The 25,656-nt window shown below is 50.6% G+C and overlaps 1 protein-coding gene across 1 annotated transcript in view; it reads left to right on the top strand.

The window, feature by feature from the left end:
* Nucleotides 1-1,397: 1,397 nt before the first annotated feature.
* The window catches only part of HEG1 (heart development protein with EGF like domains 1), an 85,923-nt gene continuing 61,664 nt past the window's right edge, over nt 1,398-25,656 (top strand). The window contains exon 1 of the mRNA XM_079767149.1: nt 1,398-1,928. Within this exon, the coding sequence (XP_079623275.1) occupies nt 1,643-1,928 (286 nt within the window). The 5' untranslated portion in view covers nt 1,398-1,642. The remainder of the gene's footprint in view (nt 1,929-25,656) is intronic.

Here is a 25,656-nt window from a genome sequence, read left to right on the forward strand (position 1 = left end):
CAGAGGGATCATTGTATGGCACTTCCTTGGAAAGACCTGGGAATTCTACGTGAGGGCCCTGGAAAGTTGGGTTTTTGTGGTTCTTCAAAAACAAAACAAAATAAACCCTAATTGTTCCTCCTCGCTCCCCTCTTTAAGGTGAGCTTGTTTATACAGAGCATCCTCCTGTGTTCTGCCCAGGGACTCACTTGGACCGAATCACCAGAAAGTGGGCCTAGGTCCATCAGCAGCTGCCCGGGACGCCCTGATCTGCGCGTTCCCCCGGAGGTGGATTGCGGAGCTCTGGATGTCAACAGAGAAGGCAGAGAGATGGTGGCGAGACACGCCTGGAAGGGAATTCCAAACTCAGTTTCCTGAGCATCTGGTGCTCAAACCGGGCCCCCCAATGGAACTGATGAGATCCCCAAGGAGCTCCGGTTTTCATTTCAGTGGAGACATTGTCTGAATTACTGCAAATTCTGAATAATGGGAAGGGACCAGAATTAATGATGCCCCGTGACCATGCACCTTTGGGTCTAGCTTCAGAACCTTGAGCAAGTTCTTTTCCATTTTGAGCCCCTCTTTCTTTACCTAGAAATGAAGAGGCTTGCAGCCCCAACATTAGACATTTTTATCATTTATTTACTGGAGAGGGAGGGGATATGGACCCATAAAGGACTTTATTTAGCAGAAAATCTGTTTACACCAAATCTTTGACTCTCTCCCCTGAAGGTTGCCATGTAAAATTCAGTGATTTCTGTGTGTCTTTTTGTTGAATTTGCGATCTGTAGCCCTTTTCCTGACGGAGTTTGTCCTAGCAGTGCCTGAACTCACAGTTTTCTTTTCCCTGCCGCCTGCTTGGGTGTCCTGGTGGGGACGTTTCTGCAGAACCTCTGGTGTGAGCCAAAGGCAGTGGTCGAATGGGGATGGAGTCCAGGCTTGAGAGGGCGCGGTGAGGATGACTCCCGCACTGGCCTCAGGGTGAGGCGTTAGGCTTGGCAGCAGCGGACCCAGCACCGGCGCTGGGGCCGGAGGGGGGGGGGGGGGGACACTTCAAATGAGTATGGGGCGGCGACGCCCGGGTTGGGGATCAGGGGCACGGATCCCACTTCTCCACCTTATCGGAGCACTTGGTAAAGTCTAGTTCGTGCGAATTTCATCACCCAGGACCTGCTTTTCACTGTGTGCAATGAAGGAGTTGGGAAATTCTGGTTCCTGATTCGGAAGACTGGGTTTTTCAAATGCAAAACAACGCGAGTGTGTGTGTGTGTGTGTGTGTGTGTGTGTGTGTGTGTGTGTGTGAAGTTGACTGGCTCTGTGGCTGTCACCGCGTGGTCCCAGCCGGCCGCCCCGCCCCCGCCCCCTTCCTGCCCTCTCCCCGCCCCCGGCCCGGCCGCCCGGCGGGTGATGTCAACCCGCGGAGGAGCCGCCCGCCCCGCGACCCGCCGGGGCTAATTAGCATGTAGCGGCGCCGGGGCCGCCTCCGCCGCGCCCGCCCGGCCCCCGGGCCCCCCCGCGGCTCCCCCACAACTTTTGAGGCGGAGACTGCGCTCGCAGCCTCACTTCGCCGACTTCCCCGGCCCGCCAGGCACCCGCCGCCGCTTCCCTCGCCCCGCGCCCGCCCCGCGCGCCGGGCTTATGAGCGCGGGCGGCCGCCGCCACCATGGCCTCGCCGCGCGCCTCGCGGTGGCCGCCGCCGCTCCCGCTGCTGCTGCTGCTGCCGCTGCTGCTGCCCGCCGCCCCCGGGACGCGGGGCCAGCCGTCCTCCCCGGCCCGCGGGGCGCCTCTCGCAGGCGCGGGGCTGGCGCGGCCGCCGGAGCCCGGTCCCGAGCACGAGCTGCGGGCGCCGCCACCCGCCCCGCCCCGGGCGCGCCGCGGGCCCGCGCCCCCCGGACCCCGCCGGGCGGCCCCTGCGCCGGACGCCGCTGTCCCCCGAGGCGGGAGCGCGGGTGAGTGAGAGCCGGGAGCCGGCGCCCTGCGAGCCTTGGGTTGGGGGCGTGGGCGCGCCCCGCTCTGCACCCCCCGCCCTAGGCCCCTGCGCGCTGCCCGCCCGCCCGCCCGGGTGGGGGCCCCGCTGACCTGTGCGGACGTGGGAGCCCGAGGGCGGGCTGGGGGGGAGGCACCAGCGGGTGGAGTGGATTTCCTAGACGATTTCGCTGGTGGCTGGGCTGGGGGGTGTGACCGTCCTGTTTTCCCTCCACCCCTTGGAAGAAAACTTATCTCCCATGGTGTACCCCGGGCCCCCAACCCCACAGACACACACCCCCATTAAAAAGAAAGAAAAGGGGAAACCCCCAAACCTTCCCAAGCGCCTCTACCACCTCTCTGAGGGATGACGTCCGGCCTGTCCTGTCCCCAATTCAATTCTTTTCCTCTAGATAAAGAAGTGGCCTCTTCAGGCACAGAGCCTGACTTTCAGATATAAATAACTAATTTTTACAGAATTCCAGTCCTTGGGATATTGTAAAGGACAAAGGATGTAACGGGAAACAAAACACTCTACTGGTTCACTCTAAAAGCTGAAGGACTGGGGGAGCGGGGGCGGGGCGGGGCGGGGGGGGGGGTTGCAAGGTCGAACCCCTGCAAGACAAACGCTGACACGGGACTGTCCCTGGGCCTTTTCCTCTCCTTTCTCTACATACACAGCCCGTGTCCGACCTGCGCCGAGGACCTGCCCACGCCCCTCCGCTCCTTTTCATCCAGTTCCTTCCTTAGGTCTGGGAGAAATGCTAAAGACGAGGGGAAACTCCAGCCATAATACCATTGTGACCTTGGGGATGCCCCCTCTTCAGATCTGTTTCTCCGTCTGTGATATGGAGGCAATGATCCCTGTTCCTCCTGGCCTCCTAGTGATGATGTGACAAAATGAAAGTAAAAATAATGGAAAGTGCTTTGAACCAAGTCAGCAATGTGGTGGTGTTAGCCAGTGCCTTCCTGTGAGTGACACAGCACAGGCTTTCCCAGGGTTACCCTGGCCAAGCTTCTAACGCCAGATGCTGATGTGGAGTTTAGGTGAAGGTGGAGATTTTATCTCCCTAGTTCGCACTTCATTTGCGTTTCCCACATCACACAAACTTTGTGGTATAGGAATCAGCTTCCTCTAATTCAATAAGGGGGGGGGGAGTATATAAAAAAAAAGAACTCTGATCCTCCAGTGAAAACTCAACTCCATATTCAGTAGTACTCCCATCATTGCAAAATACCTTGTCTTGGAATTTCTAAGTCACTGGCACAGATGGAGAAACTGAGGAACAGTAAGGGCAGGGAGAGGAAGACCAGCTTCGGAAGACCAGCTGGAGACACACCCACAGGGACTCCGATTGTAAATGACTTACAACGCACATTGTGTTAAGTTCCAGGGGAAGGAATTAAGAACATAAAGGAGCACGTTTCCTGGCTTTCTTGCACTAGGAAAGGAACAGAGGAACGCTGTAGTATTTTGTGAGTAAGTGGAGCGAGCGCAGGGGACTGAGGCCATGTCAGAGGAGACACCAGGCATGGAAGACTGGTTCCTCTGGCTGGTAACCAGGCTTTCTTAGCTTCGGCCCTCATCTTCTTAGGGGTTGGGTGGGAGGGATGATGCCTTGCAGGAAGGTGGTGGTGGGGCTTTTGGCTGGATGGAGCTGGCCATGAGTCTCCTTCCTTTTCTTTCTTTCTTAAAAAAAAAATATTTTATTGATTTATTACAGAGAGGAAGGGAGAGGGAGAGTTAGAAACATTGATGAGAGAGAAACATCGATCAGCTGCCTCCTGCACACCCCCTCCTGGGGATGTGCCCGCAACCAAGGTACATGCCCTTGACCGGAATCGAACTTGGGACCCTTGAGTCCGAAGGCCGACGCTCTATCCACTGAGCCAAACCAGTTAGGGCATCCTTCCTTTTCTTATGGCTGGGAATCCCGACACGTCTCAGAAAGCTAGGGGTTAGTCACAGAGAGCTAGGTGTTACAGGGACCCGGGCAGTGGAGGGAAACTGGTTTAGGGGACTCAGCAGGTGAGAATTGGGGCTGAGCTTTTTCTTCTAGCCAAGGACTCCCTCTCTGCTTTAAGTGACCCACCTGTCCTCACAGGTTCGGCAGAGGACTCTGCTAGTCTTGGCTTTACAACCTTCCCAGTTTGATTCCTTTTGGGAGATGAGAGCGATGGGGACTTCAGGTGCCTGAGATCTGGCGGGATGCACAGGGGAGCCCCAGAGAGCAGGCAGGCAGGAGAGGGAGTAGTCCAACCCGTCTCTTACCTAGGAGGGTCTGTCCTGGTGCCCCATGAAGACCGCCCAAGGGCGATCTAAGGCTGGATCTCAAGGGGGATGTTAGAAACCTGGGTTAGAAGAGAGGAAATTGATTACCTATTGAAAACCCGCTAGAAGCTACTAGCATGACGGAGGATTCGGGCATGACCTGTGCTTGTTTTCTGGTGGTGCCTCAAACAATGCCACTTCATCGGGAAAGAAAGAACAAGAGAACTGCGTTGCCTGATTTCAGTGAGTCTGAGTTTCCTAATAACCCCCAAGGATTTTCTCTGGGCCCTTTTGGATTGGCCATCATGTATCACAGGGCACATTCAGTTAGCTCCCAAGGCAGCAGTCTCCACGCTGAAGGGCCTCCAGAGGCCCGCTGGTCCACATTGCGTCCCATGGGCGTATCTGCCGTCTCAGCAGCCGGCAGATGGCCGTCCAGGCTGTGCACCAGCGTTTTCTTGTGTGTTTGGGGAGGTGCTCCCTCCTGCGGGTAATGAGCCCAAGTCTAACAAAGAATGTGTTTCATTTGATTGTTGGGGAAGCTGCTTGCAGCCCCTTCTGCTGCAGGAATGCTCCTGGTCAGAGGCTGGCCCTCTGGCTTGGGCGGAGGGAGGTATCCTTCTCTTCCCTGGGGCCGTTTCTAGTCCTTTGCCTCCTCTTGACAAAGTCGAGGTTCTCACTGTTAAGTGACCGCACTTGCATTCTGTCTGTGGGTTGTTGGCTGCAAGGCCCAGGAAGAGTAGCTTCCCACCCCACCCCACAGCCGTCCTTAAGCTTTTGTGCTCACCTCTCTGGCTCTTTAGCTGAAGTTGTTGCTGGTAATTCAGCCATTGGAGATAGAGAGGATGACAAGTCCTGGGGATTTGCTTTTACTCCTGCGTGTGTGTGTGTGTGTGTGTGTGTGTGTGTGTGTGTAACAACCCAGAGCTTCTAAGCCACAGATTTCAGCTGGTTTTTATATGCCTTGATGTTTGCAACTTATAGGCCATGCTTTAATTGTGAGGTCTGCAGATGAGGGGAGGGGGAGGCTTAAGTCACAATGAAAATCAATGCAGGAGGAAAGAACTTTCCCGCCCAAAAAGGGAAATGACGCTGAGGAGCTGAGCAGCCAGCCCAAGGAACAATAATCGTAGAAAAATGCAGTTCCCTGGGGTAAAGGAAGCGCTCTGAGCCCAGTCCCTTCTGGGCTGTTACATAGCTGTCGCCTGAATTGCTGTAACTTTGTGGGCCAACTTTGTCATTAGGCTTTAGCTGCTGGGGAAGCCAGTACACGGGGCCGTGAAAACCGGGGCTGGGCAAGAGGCAGCCCCGCAGGGAAGGGAGCGGAAGGCAGCCAGGCTTTCCTCTAGGAGTTCGGCCACCTCTGTCCTGGCCGAGGCCGGGGGACGTGGGGGTGGTGGGGATTCCTGAGAAGCCTGCTTGCTTTGATGGAGGGTGTCCCAAATAGAAGGACGGGTGTGGGGAAAGGGACTCTCCATGCCTGTGTGTGTTTAAAAGCCACATCCTTTTAACCTGGCAAAAACCCTTTTATTGCTTCCCTCGGCGTGGGTGCAATTGCTGCACTGCTATTTTCTGCCCAAGAGCTGAATGGTGTGGGCAGAGGGAGAGTGGAAGGTGTTTGCTGCCCAGCCGGGCAGTGACTGCATTCCCCGTCCTGGAGGCAGCCGCTGCCCTCCCGGTGATCCCCTGCGCCTTCCAGCAGCTCTGCCCAGCTGGCGGAAAGCACGGTGCTTGGAGTTGACTAGTCTCAGAGTCGCTTCGAAAGAAAGAAAGCGGAGAACAGATGGCAGTCGAGTTTTCATGAGCCCCTTGTTGCCTTCTTCAGTGGCTCCCCTCTGCCCCCAGACCCCTTTTGTATAAACGTTGGCTTCGGCTGTAATAAATGCCTCTCCCTTTGAAGAAGCCTAGGGAAGCGACAGGGAAGGAGATCGGTGTTGGTCCCTCTTTGGACTTCATGCCTTGAGCACGTACCTGTGGTGGGAGCTTGCCCGTTCCTCATCCCAGTTAGACTGAGAGCTGGTGAGGTTAGATCACACAGTAAATGGAGGAGGCAGAGTTTGAATCGGTTTGACCAAATTGATTTGCGCTTTTCACAATGCCATGCAGCCTCGGTTTTCCCATCGGTAAAGTGGGAGGCGTTGTTCTAATCGCTAAGATCCCCTCCAGTGCAACATTCTTCTTCCTCTCTTTTCCAGACCCTTGCTTGTGCCCCTTTTTAGAGAGTAGGGACTAAGATTGGAGTGTGGCAGATGTCTCAGTCCGTGTCACGTCTGACTGATGTATAAATCAGAAAATATTTACATTTCTATGGACGAGGAGGCTGTGGCAGGTGGTAGGGAGGTTGCAGTGCAAGCCTACCATACCCCCAGGGAACAGGCAGTGTTTTGAAGGCACAAACATCAAACTTGTAAAAAGTGCAATTATGACCCTAACCGGTTTGGCTCAGTGGATAGAGCGTCGGCCTGCGGACTGAAGGGTCCCGGGTTCGATTCCGGTCAAGGGCATGTACCTTGGTTGTGGGCACATCCCCTGTAGGGAGTATGCAGGAGGCAGCTGATTGATGTTTCTCTCTCATCGATGTTTCTAACTCTCTATCCCTCTCCCTTCCTCTCTGTAAACAATAAAAATATTTTTTTTAAAAAGTGCAATGATGCATTAGTGATTCATAAGTGAAAGTCACAGGAAGATCACACTGACCGAAGGAGTGGTGCGGGCAGATGGGCTGCTGAGAGGCTGCTGGGGGTGGTAGTCCGGGGAGACTTCCGAGCGAAGACCGAGTTGACTGGGGTATGGGTAGACAGAGGTGAGGAGGGCATTGGCACCAGCAAAATCGCAAACAGGAAAAAGCTCAGGACGTTTAACATGGAGGTGGTCAGCAGCCAGGGAGGTGGGGTTGGGGCCGGGAGAGGACTTGGGGAGACTAGTTGGGCTCCGGGATAACTGGACTCATTGAAGACAAGACGGGAAAGGAGGCTCCGGGCAGGTGGTGGGGGGCTTTCGAGGCCTGATTAAGGCGTTTGTTTTTGTCACGTTGCATTGAGATGGCTTTTGAGGAAGGGGTGGTATCATTTGCTTGTTCCTTATTCTTTTGTGCTTGGTACTGGGACCCCATGGATGAACCACATACAGATCTGCCCTTCCTACAGCCGGTAGTTTTGCAGAAATGTTGAATGTTGGCAGGCATGGCATCCATACGTGGGGAGGAAAAGACCGAAAACAGTGCTGGAATGGGGGTAGCGGACCTTGAGAGGGAGCGATGGGAGGGCCGTTTAAAAGGGTGAGGAGGAGGCCCTGGTGACCGCCTGGCGGTGGGGATGCTGGGACCGCGGAGAGGCGCTGGCGTGCCATCGAGGCCGCCGGAGCTTCCGGGGCTCTCCCCGCCAAGGCTGTAGCCCGTCTCAGGGGGAGCATCTGTGGACGGTTGGGAATGTGGAGCTGAACTGGGGAGAAGTCGGGCCGGAGTCGGCCTGGAGGGGTTGAAGCCACAGGACAAGAGGAAGCCTCCGACTGGGTGGAGAACGTCAGTGTGGCTGGTGGGGGAGGAAGTGGCGCCAGCCCGGGAGCCAGCCCCGCCTGAAGGCGCGTGAGGGCTGGCTGAGCAGTTTGGATCGGGCCGGGGCTTGGCAGATGGTTTGAATATAGGGCCCAGTTTATGCCCAGAATGTGACGGTCTGTGAAGGGACATGCAGTTTGACGTGTATCCGTGTGGACTTGTTGTCTCATCCGGGCACTATCCAAGTTATCAGGAAAAGGGAGACAGGGGAGCATGAGGCCTGAGGAAAGGCCATTGGATTTGATTCCCAGAGGTTGAGGGGAGCCTTTAAGAGTTCAGGAAGAAGCGTGCTCACCGTGTGGGAGACGGCAGATGTTGCCCTCCCTGGACACAGTTTAACAGTGACACGAAAGAGGCAAGTCAGGGAGAACCAGCACCCTTGATGCCCAGCCTCTAAACCTGTTGTCAACTCCCCACTCTTCCCACCGCAGAAATTGGCAACATCATCTACTTCGTTACTTAAACAAGAAGCCTAGAAGCTACCCTCCATTCTTCTCCTTTCCTCACCCTCTACCCACTCCTTCCTTCCTTCCTTCCTTCCTTCCTTCCTTCCTTCCTTCCTTCCTTCCTTCCTTCCTTCCTTCCTTCCTTCCTTCCTCTCCAGTAGATTCTGTTTCTAGATTATTCTTTGTCTGCACTCCTCTTTTCTCTTTTCCCTGTGTGCACTGCTGCTCTCCCTCTAATCCATGCTCACGGAAGCCCAAGTGATCTTTTTAAAATGTAATTCAGGTCACCTCACTCTCGGACTGAAAACCCTCCAAGGACTCTGCGTTGTACTTAGAATAAAATCCAGACTCCCTGCTGGAATGTAAGGTCTGCAGGATCCGACCCTGCCAACCCTCTGGCCTCATCTTGCTCCACACCCCTCTTCTAACCACACCAGACCACTCTCTATACGTCAGACTTTTTCCTGTCCTGAAGACTAGGCACATGGCGTCCCCTGCCTGGAGTGGAACCAGCCTCCCAGCCAGTGCAGATGCCCCAAGGCCGGAACAAGCTTGGGTGTCTGGGATTGGAGAGAAGGAAGGCCAAGGTGGCCAGGTCATGTAGTTGCCATGAGAACCCCAGTGAGGAGGTCCGATTGTCTTCTGGGCTCCATGGAGGGGTTTCAGCAGAGGAGTGATGTGGAGGGTGGACCGTGGGAAGACCAGAGGAAGTGATGGTGGGAAGCCAGGGCTAGTTCCATGCCTGAGCCATGCTAAGCACTCATGGTGGTGGTTGAATAAATGATTGCTCAAAGAGAAAATGGGTCCAGATGTCAAAGTTGGAGGTGGAGAGAGGAATGCATGCTTGCAGTAATCTTCCTGACTGAGCTATCCTCAAGTTCCCGGATCATCAAAACATGGAGTAGGCTAGTCAATACCTTCCTGAGCTTTACCCCCCAAAAGAGTGGGAGAGTGGACTGGACAGTCTTCTCTGGGTGCAGGAGAGGGCAGGGCTGCCACTGGGGCAGAGCAGAGAGGCCTGTGTTCTTGCTGTGGGGTGGGGTGGCGTCCATGGTACCCATGGTGCTGTGGCGGGGGAGGGTCTCTGGAGCCCAGGGTTTGGATGTAAGTATCTGAAGTGTCTGCCTTTTTCTTGTGTTCCTGCCTCCCTCCGTGGCCCAGGAGCTGTCAGAGGGTGAGGAGGCTTCTCCCTTCAGGCAGGGCCCTGCTCCCTGACATTGGTTCCCCTGCCAGACCAGGGACCCTCAGCCCAGGGGGGCCTGGCTTACCATCAGTCAACAGTGAGGCCTTGAGGTGACATTTTTTGACTTAGGCTCAGGTTAAAGTGCTCACATTTTGGTATTTCCAAGCTGTGTGGTCATCTTTTTTTAAAAAAAAAAACACAAAAAATATTTTTATTGATTTCAGAGAGGAAGGGAGGGGGGGGGGAGAGAGAGAAACATCAACGATGAGAGAGAATCATTGATCAGCTGCCTTCTGCATGCCCCCTACTGGGGATCGAGCCCACAACCCAGGCATGTGCCCTGACCCAGAATGGAACCCTGATCTCCTGGTTCATAGGTTGTTGTTCAACCACTGAGTCACACCAGCAGGACTGTGTGGTCATCTTTGCTTTTTAAAAATTATAACATTAATTAATTTTTTTCTTCGTTATAAACATTTTATGTGTTTGTTATACAATTTGGAAGTTAAGGAGAAAAACAAATAAAGTATCTCCTATATTTCAACTACTAGAAGTATATTAAAACATTAGCAATTCTTATTCTTTCTCATTTATATGGAATATAAAATTTTATTTATCCATATGAATATCTAGTATAACTACTGTTGCATTACACCATAACTTCTTTTTTGTTTGTTAGCTATTTTTTTTATTGGATATACAGACTCTTTTCAGTTTTTCACTAGTATAAATAATGCTGTGATGAACATCTTTGTACATCAATTTTTGTATCTGTACCTGATTATTGGCTTAGTGTCAATTACTGGATGTGGAAAATTTAAGATGCTGACAGCACTACCAAATGGTCCCTTAGAATTGTACCAAATAATACTTTCACTGGACATTTTGATTAAAACAGAGCACTTTCTCCTATCCTTCTTTTCCACCCAGGTGTCTTCTGATAGTGCTGTGTGGGGGGCCATCCCAGCATTGCTCTCCTAACCCCATTTCCTGAAACTCCTTGGGCTGGTCCGAGGCAAGGTGGAAAGAGGATGCTTCAGTGGGTGAGCAGGAAGCCTGGTGGACACTGCTGGTGGAAGTGGGTTCCTCTGGAGAATCTGGCAAGCTTTGCCGTGGGTGTGTCGAGGTGACTGCATCTGGGCAGGGAGGCAGCCTAGCAAAGTGTTTTGGCAAAGTGCCGAGATAGGAGGCAAGCAGTGTTTTAGAAGGAACTGGAGTGCAAAATTTGGGATGGGACAAGAGAATGCCACAGGGACCTCTGTCTTTCTAAATGAGAGCCATTTCATTGGCAGTGATGGATGCTTTACATTGTGGAGTACTGGGCAAAATTAGATTTTAGATTTTAGGTCTATAAGAACATTTTGAGAATTCTAGACTCAGGGTCAGAAGGGACCTTAAAAGGACCATCTTTGTTCATTAAATGATGGAGAAGCCTATTTCCAAAATGAGGAGGAAAGAGAAGGCTTCCATATCATTCCAGAGGTCCACTCTTTGGCCTCATCTTTCCTAGTTAATTTCCAGCCAGAGTCGGTGAATCTCACTCGGTGCTCAGAAACTTTTGGTGTCTTTGTTCAGGGCATGATGCAAAATGCGAGGTCACCGTCGATTGGGAGATTATGTGATAAATCCAGATGCTTCCAGCCAACTCGCAGACACAGGTAGTCCTGGAAGGTGCTGGAAACCAGTGAAGCTGTTTCACAACCACCATCGTGACGGCCAGAGCTGCAGTTGGGGGTGGAAATGGTACTCCAGCAGCCCGGAGTGGCTAGAGGTGAAAGCTGGCCCAGAAGTTCAAGTTTTGGCTCATCCTCTTCATCAGTATGACTTTGAGCAAATCACATCCACTTCTGGGCCTCTCTTTCTTTATTATGAAATGCGGGGTTGGTCCATCCCAAGCTAAAAGCTCCGTTCCTGCGAGGGCCCACCTTGGTCCTGTGAACCTCCCGACTTCCGCAATGCTGGCGTGAAGTGTGAGGAGACCAGCACCTGGCTTCTGAGCTCAGGGTCCGGGAGCCGGGAGCCTGCGGAGGGTGGAGGAAAGGCGCCTCACAGAGGATCTGCGTGTACCCCTGCAGGTGAGCCTGCTAGACCTCCAGCTCCTTGAGAGGAAGCAGCAGGTTCTATCCATCTTCGTTCCCTGGTGCCTAGCACGGGCCTCAGCCCAAGGAGCATCTGTCCAGCCTGCAGCCTCAGCTGCCTCGTGGTACTGCAGTCACGCCCGCACCACGCGGCCTGGGATTCCTGTCATAAGGAGCTGGCAAGACACCTGCCAAGTCTACAGAGGCTGTTAAACATGGACACTTTGTTTTTTCTTCAGTATTTTGTTTCTGGGGTACTTGTGCTCCGTGGAACTATTCTGGCTTTCCTGTCATGTAAGAATAGTTGAGGGAAAGCTCACAGGTCAGGTGGGGTTGGTGGGGGCTTGAGGGGAGGCTCTGACCTCACTGGAGACCCTGAATAGCAGTGACTCCCACCTCCCTGCGCTGGAATGGAGTTGGGTGGCTGGAGGCAAGGAGATGGATCTTATAAGTTTGACAAGTTTCTGCTCAGGATCTTTGCTAAGTTGGGAAATGAAGACCAAGGAGGAAGACACGGTAAGAAGAGACCAGAGGCCAAGGTCAAGCTCCCCAGTTGGCCCTGCACCGTCCTGGGCCATCGAACTGAAGCAGTCACATTGGAGGAAGGAGTAGCAAGAGTGCAGGGAGAGATGCTGGTGGTAATCTGGTGGGAGGATAGTCTTCTTCTTCTTCTTTTTTTTTTTTTTAATTGATTTTAAAGAGGAAGGGAGAGGGATAGAGAGATAGAAACATCAATGATGAGAGAGAATCATTGATCAGCTGCCTCCTGCACACCCCACACTGGATCGAGCCCACAACCCAGGCATGTGCCCTTGGCTGAAATCGAACCTTGACCCTTCAGTCCGCAGGCCGATGCTTTATCCACCGAGCCAAACCGGCTAGGGCAGAAGGATAGTCTTTGCACAAGGTCATGACGAGTGATTATCGTATGTTAGGCTGGTATTGAAAACCACTTCTTTTTCCTTCCCTGAGTGGCCGGAGGAGACAGAAACAGCTTCAACTTGGGGGCGAGTGTCACTCCTATAGGCCCTGGGGTGAGGCGATGTGGGGAGACTTTTTCTGGGATCACCTTTTTCCAGGGTGTGGATAAGAGCCTTGCTGGCTTTGCAGTCACCGACCTGGGAGGTCCTGGCTTGGGGGCCAGATTGCTCAGTTCAAATCCCAGCAGTGCCACTTGCCGGCTGTGGGACCTTGGGAGGTTATTCAGCCTCTGTGCCATCCGTTTCTCATCCGTCAAATGGGTTACTTCTAGGCCTCACTCAGGGAATGTAAGTGTCATGTAACCCCTGCCCAGCGGATTGCTCAGGGCCTGGGCAGGAGTGTTTTGCAAGCACTGGGAACGATGATGCTACTAAAACCAATGTCTACTTATCCAGACCATCGCGTTGCTGACAGCACCCACACGTCTCCGGGCTTCTTGGTCAGGTGGCAAGCTCTGAATGCAAAGGGCTCAAGTCTACCTCCCAAGGACCTCTGTCACCTGGTCCTTCCTCTCCCAGGACCCCTGCCAGCCTCACCCCTTGGTATTCCTAGAACTTTCTCTTCATCCTTAGCTTCAGGTGCAGAGCGGAAAGAGCAAGATTTGAAGTGAGAAAAAGTAAATGCCACAGTCCTCACCTGTAATCATCTGAGGAGACCCGATTAACACACATGAAGCAATTAGGACTCGATAAAAACAGGATGTGAGGGTTTGCTGCAAAATAATAATATTTTAAAAATCAATCACACTGGGACCTGTGTGGCCGGTGAGTGCTCCCCTTCTGCTCAGAACCTTTGGAGGTGTTGACACATGCCTCAAAGCGTTTGAAGGAGTTGGGAGAGCCCGCATGTGGGCCACAGGGACTCACTAGTGTTTCTTTGCCATGAAACCTCCTTCTGGATTCCAAATAGGGTCCCCACCTCCACCTCCTGCATCAGTCACTAGATTGGGCTTTGAATTTTTGTCTGTTTCCAAAAGAATCCAAATCCACTGTCGAGGGATGAAAATTCAGGAAACTGGAGAGTATTGTGCAGGCTCTATTGAGTATTGGAGAATTTGATAATCCAACTTGGGCAATCAGCATTGTTGGAATAGGTATGTCTTAATGGGACCACTTTGAAGAGGCTCCTATCCATTGGAGAGGTGAATTCTTGGGGTTTGTTAGGAATCATTAGCCGCTGGAAGAGCTAGGGAAGGGAGATGCCAGTGGGGGCTAAAGAGCTCTGTTGGGGTCAGAGGACTTTTGGTCTTAACCCCTTCACTTTCCAGCTCATTGGCACTGGGCAGCTACCTCATGCCTCTGGTCTTAATTGCCACCTGTTAAAAATGGGGGTCATAATAGTACCTCTTTTGCTCCTTAACAAGGCTTTTGAGGCAGAACAAATATAATTATGACTGCAAACGCAATTTGAGGTGTGGACATTGCGAGCAATTTGAGTCACAATACAAGGAGCTATGACGTTGGGCCAGGCGTTTCACCTCTGCGCCTGGGTCCATGTCTGTAAAATGGAATGATCATCCCAGTTCTGTCCACTTCACAGGGTTTTGTGGGGGTAAAATGAATTAATCCACGTGGACAAGCTTCGTAAACACGTGCTGTGTGTGTGTGCGCGCGCGTGCGCGTGTGTCGTCAGCGCTTCCCAGAACACACAGCGTCAGGACCATGCTAAGTGAGGTGGGGCTTCATGAAGAAAGTAGATGCTGGAGGGTGAGCAGAAGGTTGGAGAGGCGGTGGGGAGAGGGAGAACACGCGAGGCAACCTCAGTGGCCTTTTTCAGTCCTTCACCTCTGTCCTCTCGGCTCCTCTGGTTGCCGTGGTGAACTCTGGCCCACTCCTCCCTCCCACCTGCTGGGATGCTCACAGTTCTGCCCGTGGCCTTCCGCCTCCAGCTCAGTTCGGTGAACATTTATGGAGCACCTCCCCTGAGCCACAGTCTTCCATAAGGGACATGGAAACGCGAACAAGACAAAGGAATAGCGAGGGAGAGTTGTCTCTGGGAAGACTTCCTGGAAGTGGTGGCGTCTGAGCTGGTTGTGCGAAATGAGTCAGGTTTTGCCAGAAGGCCGAGGGGAAGGTGAGCAGGGTATTCCAGGTGGATAGGACGGCAGGAATAAAGGAACGAGGCGTGGAGGGAAAACTTAGCATGGCTTCACCCATCTTCCTTGAGGGGGCGCCTTTCAGAACTGTCTGCCTTCTCTTCCGAAGTCCAGTTCCCTGCCTTCAGCTGCCTGCCAGACATCCATCCACACAACAGGTGACGGTTTTAAATGCAGACATGTCACCCTTTCCTCCGCCATCACCCACCCTCCCTTTGGTTATTATTAACTCACCCACGTCTCTGTCGCACATTCAAGGCCTCAGCCATCTTTGCCTCGCCTTTTCTTTTTTTTAAATTATTTTTAAAATATTTTTTATTGATTTTTTACAGAGAGGAAGGGAGAGGGATAGAGAGCTAGAAACATTGATCAGCTGCCTCCTGCACACCCCCCAACCGGAGATGTGCCCCCAACCAAGGTACATGCCCTTGACTGGAATTGAACCTGGGACCCCTCAGTCCGCAGGCCGACGCTCTATCCACTGAGCCAAACCAGTTTCGGCTTTGCCTCGCCTTTTCTACTCATGTGTGATCACCGTCGACTCCCCCCTCCTCTCTTCCTTCCCTCTCCCGATTCCTGTCGGCGCTTCATTCCATTTGGACCGTGAGCTGCGCAGGCTGTCGAGGTTGTGATGCTCCCTGTGCGGGGGAGCCTGCGGCGGGGGTCCCCCGCCTGCGGAGACCGCCGCCCTCCCTGGCTTTCCTCGTCTGAAGTTGTGGCTGCTTTGGAAGCTCTCGGTCTTTGTTTTGCTCTTGCCTTTCTTATCCTTCACTCTTTCCCTACTGCTGTATTTTTAAAAATTGGGCTTCTTTGGAGCCAGACAGACCTGGGTGGGGTCCTATTCTACTGTGTAACTTTGGCAGTTCACTTCCCCTCACTGCAGCTCAGGAAAGCGGGGTGATGGCGGCACCCAGCTCTCAGGGCTGCCGTGAGGATGAACTGGGACAGGGCGGCTGAGGTGCTCAGCACGGCGCCTGCAGGGAGCGGATGCCACACACAATCACACCGGTTCCCCTCCTCAGTGGGGGCAGTCTGCTTTTTCATCCTCCCCAGCTTCATTTCTCCCTCCCTCTGTAAGTTTCTCCCTTTTGTTCTATTTCTCTTTTCACCCCCTTCCTTTTTCCTCTCTCTGTTTTATCTGTTTTTTTCTTAGCTGGCATTGGCCTACAACTGATTTTTAATGTATTGGTTATATTTGAATCAAGTGTCAGGTTTTCCAGTCTTCATTTTAAAAGTCCATTAGTAAGCTTCTAATTTATCCCTTTAAATAGCTCTTACGTATCCAAGCCTGGAGGGTCCTGGGGGGCCGAGGTGAGCACTCGCCCTTCAGTGACAACAGTGGCCATGCCCCCCCCTCCCCCCTTCCCAGTTCAGGCCCCAGGCCCTTTCTGCGGCTGCAGCATTCCACTGTGTGCATTTTCTGACGCTGTAAACTTCCCAGACAAATGATGTTTCTATGATTTCCTTAGTGTCCTGGGCCACTTCACACAGGTCTGTAGATTAAATTAACCGCGGAACTTACAACAGTCGGCCGCCAACGCCCAGGGAGTGTTGCAAGCCCAGGCCACATGCCTTAAATCTGCCCCGCCGCCCCGGTAGCCGGCCCCTCTTCCTGCCCCCTCTCCCCTTCCTCCTCGGAACCAGGATGTTTTTTCCTTGCTTTTTTATTGTTTCGCTAACCTGGCAGGCCTCCTTAGGTGGAGCCCTGCCACCAGGCTTCCTCTCTGGGTGTGATCAAATGTTAGGGTGACAGGGCGGCCTGGTCCCCGTCCTGGCTGCCCCACCTTCACCCCCGGGCGCCACAGGGAGCAGCTAGGGTCTCCTCTTCAGCCTCTCTGCCGGGTGTTTCGTGTTCTAAGGCTGAAAGGGGCAAAGACAAGGGAGGCGCCAGGGAGACACCCCCCAGGAACAAGGTAGGCACCCCGGGCAGAAAGCCTTGTTGTTGACTTAGTTAATTGAATGAGAATCTTCAGACCTTGGACCCTAGGGCTTTGTCTCAAGTTTTTTTGTGTTTTTCTTTGTTTAAATCCATAGAATTCATTTCTAAAGTTAAGAGCTTGAGGTCACTTCAAGGTCTTCATCTTTCACTCAGCCTGGGTAGGCAGCCTCTCTTATCGCCCCCGGGCCACCTCAGGGGTCATTCCTTTTCGGAAGCCTGACCCCAGACTCGGGTCAGCAGATCCTGGTCGCAGGTCAATCCCGCAGGCCTGTCTTTCTCCCCAGAGGATGGTCCCCGAGCCAGAGCTGCTGTCTCGCACGCCTGGTAAACTTTATACTTTCCATGACTAGAGGCTGTTCCAGGGGAGTCTTTTTTTAAAAACTCAGGTCATCGGCTCTCAAGTCCAAACACTTCTCAATGTGCCTGGTTCTTCTTAGGGCCTCTCCTTTCAGGGCAAGAACAAGGAAGGAAACGAAACTCCCCGTGAGCCCTGGACAGTTCAGATCAAGGGCTGAGTCTTTTGTTCACACAAACTCATTTGGCTCCTAAACACCCTCCACCCAGATTCATGACATCCGCAGCAGCCTTTCAAAACACAGCCCGGCGCGGCCAGCTGAGTGGGAGGCTGCCTTTCTGGTGAGGGCGCAGCCACCTGCCCCCCACGCCCCCGGGTTCCTGTGTGCCCCAGAATATCCCACCGCTGGCCATCCGGCCCCGAAATCCCCCTCGTTTAGAGGATTCCTGGGGTGAACACTGTGATCTGGATGGAGGAGAGGGCGGGAGCCCGGAAGGGAGGATGGGATTCTGGTCTCAGCCCTGCGCCTCCAAACTCTCAGGGCTGCCCCGCTCCTCACACCCCAGCTGCGAGGGAGGGCGTTATTTACCTGGGTCAGCTCTCTTGGAAGTGGTAATCTCCTGAGGCAGACTCGGCCTTGTCTTGTGTGTGGAATGGTGTAAAGGTATATATAACAAAATATACGTAACATCACATTTACCGTGTTAGCCATTTTTAAGGGCACAAATCATTGGCATTAAGCACATTCGTAGTGTTGTGCAAACGTCACCACCATCCATTTCTAGAACTTTTCATCACCCCTAATAGAAACGTATTAAGTAATGACTCCCCATGCTTCCCTCCCCCCAGCCATTGCTAATCTCTAGTCTACTTCCTGTCTCTATGACTTCGCCTATTCTAGGTACTTCATACAAGAAGAACCATACATTATTTGTCCTATTGTGTCTGGCTCACTTCACTTGTCATAATGTTTTAAAGTTTCCCCCATGTTGAGGCATGTGTCAGATTTTCTTTCCTTTTTTAAGGGTAAATAATATTCCATTGTATATAAACACATTTTGTTTATCCATCTACCCAATGGTGGGCACTTGGGTTGCTTCTACCTTTTGGCTATTGTGAATACTGCTTCAATAAACATGGGTGGGTGTACACGTATCTGCTTTCAGTTCTTTTTATTTTTTTTTTGAGAGAGAGAGAAACATCTATCAGTTGGCTCCCATATACGTCCTGGCTGAGAATTGAACCCACAACCTGGGCATATACCCTGTCTTGGAATTGAACCCGCCATCTTTTGGTTTACGGGACAATGTTCCAACCAATGAACCACATGGACCAGGGCCCTGCTTTCAATTCTATGTGTATATACTTATCAGGGGATCATATGGTAATTCTATGTTTAAATTTCGAGGATCCACCAAATTGTTTTCCACAGTGGCTGCACCATTTTACATTCCACCCGCAATGCAAGAAGTCTCCAATTTCTCCACGTCCTTGCCAACACTTGTTATTTTCCTTATTTCTTTTTCGTAATAGCCATCCTAAGAAATATGAAAGTAAACTTTTTGAATTCATAAATGCCACTCACTAGCTGTGGATCTTGAACTGTTACTGCCCCTTCTGGACCCCAGTCCTGTCATCTGAGGGTCAGACTAGTGGTTGCTATGGTTCCTAAGGGGGAGGTCATCTTTGGAGAGGGATGGGGGCGTCCAAGACAACCCAGCTAATTTCCCAACTCGGGCCAGAATGAATGAGGCAAAGCACTGTGGATGCTAGCTAGTGAAGCAGTCTGCACGCCACACATTAATTAGGGGAGAGCTGCCCGACTTTTCGGTCCGCATTGGTTTTCATATGGGTGGTTAACTGGGAAATTAAAGAGCTGGCTCTAGTCCCTACCCTGCCGCTTATTTTCTGAGTCACCCTGGGAAGGTGACCTTCGTACTGAGCCTCGGCCTTCCCTTCTGTGAAATGGGGTAAGAGTGCCTGTCCTGCCTGCCACTTAGAATGTCAGGATCTAACAGGTTCATTTAAGGCCCCGAAATTAACCCCTGAAAAGCGCTTTGCAGGTTGTAAATATGTGGGATTTCTTTACTCGATCTCTGGGAATAGGAGCATCGTTTTGTTCTCCACAAAGTTTCTGTGGACCCTCCTTTTGCAGTCCTGGGGTCCATGGCCTCTCTCTGCTGCATCCCAGCACCTACCACCTTCCTGGCCGCGGCTTTTAATGTTGTCCTATCCTTCCCTCATCACCCGAGTCTCTTTCACTGGCTCCTCTCCTCCCTCCAGATTCAAGCTTCCCTTTAATCCAGTCCTTGACCCTTCATATGCCATCTCCTTGCCCTCCCTTCTCATCCATTGTCCCCAATATTAACTGCCGGTCGGACCTTTCCCCTTGGAAGTTCCAACCTCACCCCAAACTTCACATTTCAGAAAGAGGCTTTTCTTGTCCCTCAAACTTGTTCTCCATCCTGCCTCTACTCTTCCTTGTGATCCTTCTTTTCACGGCCCGTGAGATTCCTCCCTGACATTGAAGCTGACTTAAAAGTCCTCTTGTGCAGTCTTCCAGCTAACACCGTGCAGCTGTTGTCTAGCAAGTCCGTCTGGCTCCAAAGCCCCTGGGGTGCTCACCGTCTCCTTCCTCCCAGGGAGACACAAGGCCGCGCCATGCCGTTGGGTTTCAGGCTGAAGTTGAAGGCCAATGGGACATTTCTGGCCCTGATCATCGGGGTGGGATAGCATGGCACCTGGGTCCAGAGTGAGTCTCTCTGCGGTGGAGCATGTGACCTTGAATAATCACCTAATCAGGCTGCTCCTCAGTTTCCCCAGGATACCCACTGGACCGGCTGACGTGGGCATTAAATGAGATAACACATGTGGAAACACTTAGCACTTAGTGAAGTCTGAATCTCAAGAGGGAAGTGAACAGAGAGGGCTGGCGCGCTCACTCTGTGCCCCAGGAACCCGAGGCTGTGGCTGGCAGCACTTGACACATGGCCCGCTGAAGCCATGTGTGGGGGCGCCCGGCCCTCGGGGAGGAAATTGCCTCTTTGGATGACACAGCGCACTCCCGTCCACGCCCACTCCACTGCTCAGAAACAATGCACGTTGAAAAACCCCCATTCATGGGGTGGGTGGGTGACGAGGAGGTGACTCTGTAGCAGCTGCTAATTAGGAAATCCTACTCCCAGGCTGTGCTAGTGTCCCTGATGATGTTGGTTCACAAACAGATGTTTCGGAACATTAAGACTCTACAGAAGTGGAAATTGTCAACTGTGTGTGTGTGTGTGTGGGGGGGGGGGGGGAATTGTCAACTGTGTGTGTGTGTGTGGGGGGGGGGGGCGGGCGGCGGGCAGAGCAGGCAAAGCAATAAAACTGCCTTGTTAGTTTAATCTCCAATCACGGTTCAAGGGAAAGGGATGGCCTGACCCAGGGGGCTGAGTGGAGAGGGAAGGATGGTATTTCCAGCTCAAAAGCAACCTGGGAAATCGGGACAGCTAACCTCCAATATGAGGCTGGTGGGTGTGGTTGGGTTACCACAGGATGGGGGGGATTTAAGCAGTTATCTCTGACCATCAGGGGAGAGGGGTGTCAGCGGTGAGGAGTACCAGCTTCTGCCGAGCCTCGGGGTGCCCCTCCGTCCCAGCATCTCCCCTAAGTGTCTGGTGGGCACAGCCTCTTCTTTTCACTCCCCGTCTGGCCCAGGCTCTTCTCCCAGCCTGAGCATCCCTTCTCCTTCCCACTTCTCCAGGGCATTTCTCCCGAGACCTCTCCCTGCTGTGAAGGTCCCTGTTCCGTCTGCCCACTTTTCTCTGAATTACTCTCCCACTCGGGGTTCAGACCTGTGCTGAACAGGGAGCCACAGACCAGATTCAACTACACTAGCCCTAAGCAACTCAGGGCTTCTGAAAGGACCCGTCCTTTGCCTTGAATAAATATTGTATCATGTGACCCACCGTTCTCCCTGACATACAACATGGAATGGTGTAAAGCACTTGGGTGATCACAATCAACTGAGACCTTGGGTGGCAGAGGGTGGGCTGGGTGCCGCCTGCCCCCGCCTGCTTTGCTAATCCCTCATCGGAGGCATAGTTCAAGGGCAATAGACGAGGTGGAGGGACATCTGAGGTCGTGGGGCCGCAGGATACCGCTCTTTTGGAACCCCAGGCAGTGACATCCGGGGCCAGCATTGCCAGAGGCGCTCACCCTGTGCCCCCAGGTCTCCCTGCACCTGCCAGGAGGGGTCCCTGGAGCAGAGCTGGAGCCAGGCAGCACCCAGCAGCTGCTCAGCCAGCCCCCGTCCTTTCATCAGAATGCACGCCGCAGGTTCGGGAGGGCATGGGTGGGGCCTTCACCTCTGGGACCAGCTCTGATCCGCTGCCTGGAGATGGGTTGGGAGACTGAGCCAGGACGGGTTAGCAGGGCCTGCCAAAGCCGTCCCCACATCTGTTTGTTAAACGTCGATCGATCTCAATCCATTGAACAGCTGTGATGTGTATCACTCACTATGTACCGGATACTGTTCGGAGCTCTCGCGTGTACTGTTACAGCCCAGGGAGGTGGTACTCTCACTGTCCCCATTTTACAGATGAAGAAGCCAAGGCCTGGGGAAATCATGTCTCTTGTCTGAGGTCGTAGGGCCTGTAAGAGGGAGAGCCAGAAGTCCCGTCCTGACAGCCTGACTTGCACCACAGCCTGTGTTACCACTGCCTGTCTTACTGAGAAACGGAGTTCTGGGTCCAGGCATGGAGCGGGAGGCGGGCTCTTTTCCTTCTAGATGAGAGGGCGTTTGCATAGGGAACACGGATTCACAGGCATGGGTAATGTAAGCGACTTTTTCATGTTGCCTCCGGGGTCCCCGGGGGAAGAAAGAGAAAGATCCTTAGATAAAGGACAAAAAGGTAAAGAGTTTCTCACCGGTTTAGGCAGCGGTGGCACCGTGACCCGGGGAAGAGGGTGGAGGTGGCGTCACAAACCAGCAGGTCTCAGTTCAGCAGGACCTGGAGGGGGCAGCACTCACCAGGGTTGTGTCTTGTCTGCGCTCTGGAGAGGCGGGCCCTGGCGCCTCTCCGTGATCAGGCCTCCCGCCCAGGCCACCGCTGGTGCTGAGAGAAGGTTAAGCATCCAGAGGCTGAGGGGTCCAGGCATAAGTCAGATCATCAGTCCTTCAGGTGAGCAGTTACAGGCCACTCACATGCTCACGTTTCAGAAATGGCACGGGAGCCCAAACCCACATATTAATTAGCAATTCGCGTGAGCCAGCTTTATATTTAAGTCTACAGGCTTCACCTCCCTTAGGGGGCAGGTCTGGGGACCGAAGATAAGCCCATTACAAGGTGGCTTCTAGACCTGGAGATACCAGGATACCAACTTTTTTTGTTCTTTTTCTTAGGAGATGCATTTTTAAAAAAGATGTGGTGTTTGTTTTTAATCCTCACCCAAGGACATGCCTCAATAGAGGGAGGGATGGAGGAAGAGAGAGAAAAATATCAATGCAAGAGAGGAACCATGATGGGTTGTCTTCCAGGATCAAACCCACATCCCTGACCGAGAACAGAACTGGCAGCCTTTAGGTGCCCAGGACGGCACTCCCCACCACCGGGCCACTCCTGCCAGGCTGTAAGAGATGTGTTTTTAATGACACGGGATCATATGGCTCATTCCATTTTGTAATTTATGTTTTTACTTAATAATAGAGGGTGAGCATAATACATATGTAAAACTACTAATAATATATTTTGGTCCGTTCTTTAAAAATTTTATTTTCTCATAATTAAGTTAACCAACTCCCTATTGCAGACATATAGGTCATTTCCAGTTTTCATTTTTTTAAACAATGCTGTCATAAATTTCCCCATGCCTGAAACTTTTTTAATGATTTCCTTGGAATTAATTTCCAGAAATGGAATCCCTGGGTCAAAATATAGACCCATTTTTAAAGCTTTTGAGATGGATTACAAAATTTCTTCCGAGAAAGCATGTGCTCACATGACATTCTTACCAACATCATACACAGTGTCCGTTTTCAGGTGTACAGCATAGTGGTTAGACAGCCATATACTTTCTAAGTGGTCCCCCCTCCCCCCAATATTTCAAGTACCCATGGTAGCAAATGTCCATTTTCTCTATACCTGCAATGACATGAGGTATAATTTTTAAAATCTTTGCCAATTTGATAGGAAAAGAAAATATATAAACATTTTAAAATGTCTTTTCTAGTTTGTATTATTTTATTTCTTTTCAACAATATTTTCATATATTTTTCTTCTCCACCTATTTTCTTTTGTGAATCATGCATTCATGTTCTTTGCCCATGAGATGTACACCTTGGGAATGTGAAAGAGTTCTTCATGTATTAAGAATGCTAAACTTTTAGCATGTACCGCGGACATTTACTCCAGTTTGTTATTCAACTTTTATAAAATTTTACTTTTATTTTTATCCAACTTATACATAGTATAAAAATCAAATATGTATTCTATAAAGCTGTTATAGAAACCCTGCCCACTCCTATCATCATTTTCTGCTTCCTAGAATCAACCATTTTCAACCCTTTTAACTGATTCTCTTTGTGCTTACATCCAGATCTGTAAATAACATGCTTCTGTTGCTATTGATTGATTTTGTTTGTTTTGGTTTTAGGCAATAGTCATAGATTTCTCTCAATGGAAATTTTATATCATTTCAAGCTATACCATTCAGAAGTGACATACTCTATTTCTATTCCTTACAGTTCAATTTGAAGAACTTCAAAATGCATTGTTGACATGATTTAAAGTTACCTTTCTCCTACAATGTGATTCTGATTGTACCCTCCCAATTTATGTGATGTTGTTAGCCAGGATTTGCTCTGTCTTATTTTGTTAATCCCACAAGTGAGAAATTGTTTTTATAAATCCATTATTTCTTTATATTTATGTACATATTTACCATTTTTTTTTGCTCATTATTTCTTCTTGCATCTCATAGCTTTCATACAGGATTATTTTTCTTCTGCTTGAAATAAATTCTCCATAATTTCCTTTAGTGGATGTGGTTGATAAACTCAAATTTGACTGAAATGTTTCTATTTTGAAACATAGTCTTCAAGATGTTTTTCAAAGATAGTTTTGCCGAGTATTCAATTCTATTTTTCCTTTCTCAGCACATTGAAACTATCCAATATCTTTTGGCTTCCATGGCTGCTGTTGAAAAGTCAGCAGTTAGACTGTCATCTTCTATAGATGGCTTGTCATTTTTTTCATGTGGGAGTTTTTTAAGACCTATTTTTTTCTGTGATTTTCTGCAGTTTCACTATGACAGGGGTTTATATTTCTTTTTTTATTTAGTTCTCCAAGGTTTGCAGGGTTTCCTTACTTTGAGGATTCATAATTTTTATTAGTTCTGTAAAATTCTCAGCCATTATCCTGTGGACTATTGCTATTTCTTCTTGATTTCTCTTCTCCTAGAACCCCAGTTAGATATATGTTGGACTTTCTCACTTTATCTTCCTTTTGTATCTTCACCTGGTTTTCATATTGTCTGTCTTTTTATGTCATCTAGGCATTCTCTTGTAATCCTTAATTCTCTTTTCAACCATATTTAATCTGCTGCTGCATTTCCTAATTTTAATTATTATATTATTTCATTTCTAGAATTTCCATTTAGGCTTTTAAAAAGACATTATTTATAATGTTTTGTCTCTCATTTTCAATTTCTTAGTTATTTTCATGTAATTTTATGTACTTATATTTTTTGTCTGATAATTCCAATATTTGAAGTCTTTGCTTGTCCAATTTGCTGACTTGTGTCCATGGATACCTTTTCCCTTGTATATTTTGTGATTTTTTTATTTTATTTTATTTTTTTTTACTGTGATCTGTTATTCCTTAGAATTTATCAGTAAATTATGAAATTGGATTGTGGTCATGTTCATTTAGAGAGCATTCACATTTGTTTCTGCCAGGCACCTGAAGGCACTATATATCAGGACCACTATTTCCGTGTGTGTGTGTGTGTGTGTGTGTGTGTGTGTGTGTGTGTGTTCAAGACCGCTTTTAAGCACATTTGGCTTGAGTTGTACCCAACATAGATATTTTGAGTTTGTGCTGCATTTGCACATGAGGGCCAGCTTTATGGTTACAAATTCTTGGCAGAGATTTCTTTTTCTTTTACCTAAGATCAGGATTGAAGGACCTTGCTGTTTTCCTTCTGTAGGACAGGTTGGTTTCTGTTTGCCTGACACCCAGGGTATAGCTCTGGTTCCCGCTTGATACACCGGTTTCCTCTCAGACTCTCTCCTTGAGAGTTTTGTCTTCTGTCTCTTGCATCCTCGTAGCTCTCAGAACAGAATTTCAAGGTCACAAATGTTGAGCAGGTGCTTCAGGGAAGCTGCCAGCTTCAGAATTAGCTTACCTCCCCCTCTGCGGCCCCCATGAATTTCAGTTCTTGCTTCATTTTTGGCCTCAGAAGATTAAATTCTTTACTTCTTGACAATGCAACAATACATTTAGATATATTTTTAAAAATATTTTATTCAGCACTTTGTATTTAGTGGCAAGGTTATTTGGGAACCTCAGGACTATCGTCTGTGTACCTTTTAGTTTTGTTTATAGTGTGCATTTTTTTCTTCTTCCAGGGAGAGAGTGGTTCCATGCCAGCCATGTCCTGTTTCCTGTGGCTATTCTTTTCCTTTTGGAGACTGCAGTGGAGTTCCTTGACTTGTCTGGGGTCTAGGACTTCCACTCCTTACCCCTAAAGACGGGGGCAGTGCTGCCTCCTTGGAGGCCCAGCTACATAAGTCTCACGTTCATCTCAGGGTATAATCGAGCTAAATTCATTTCCTTATCTTTGCTCGTGGCTTGCAGCTTTGGGGCATGGGTTTTGAGTCCCTTCTA

This window comes from Cnephaeus nilssonii (assembly GCF_951640355.1).
Source record: "Cnephaeus nilssonii genome assembly, chromosome: 3".
NCBI classification, from domain to species: domain Eukaryota; kingdom Metazoa; phylum Chordata; class Mammalia; order Chiroptera; family Vespertilionidae; genus Cnephaeus; species Cnephaeus nilssonii.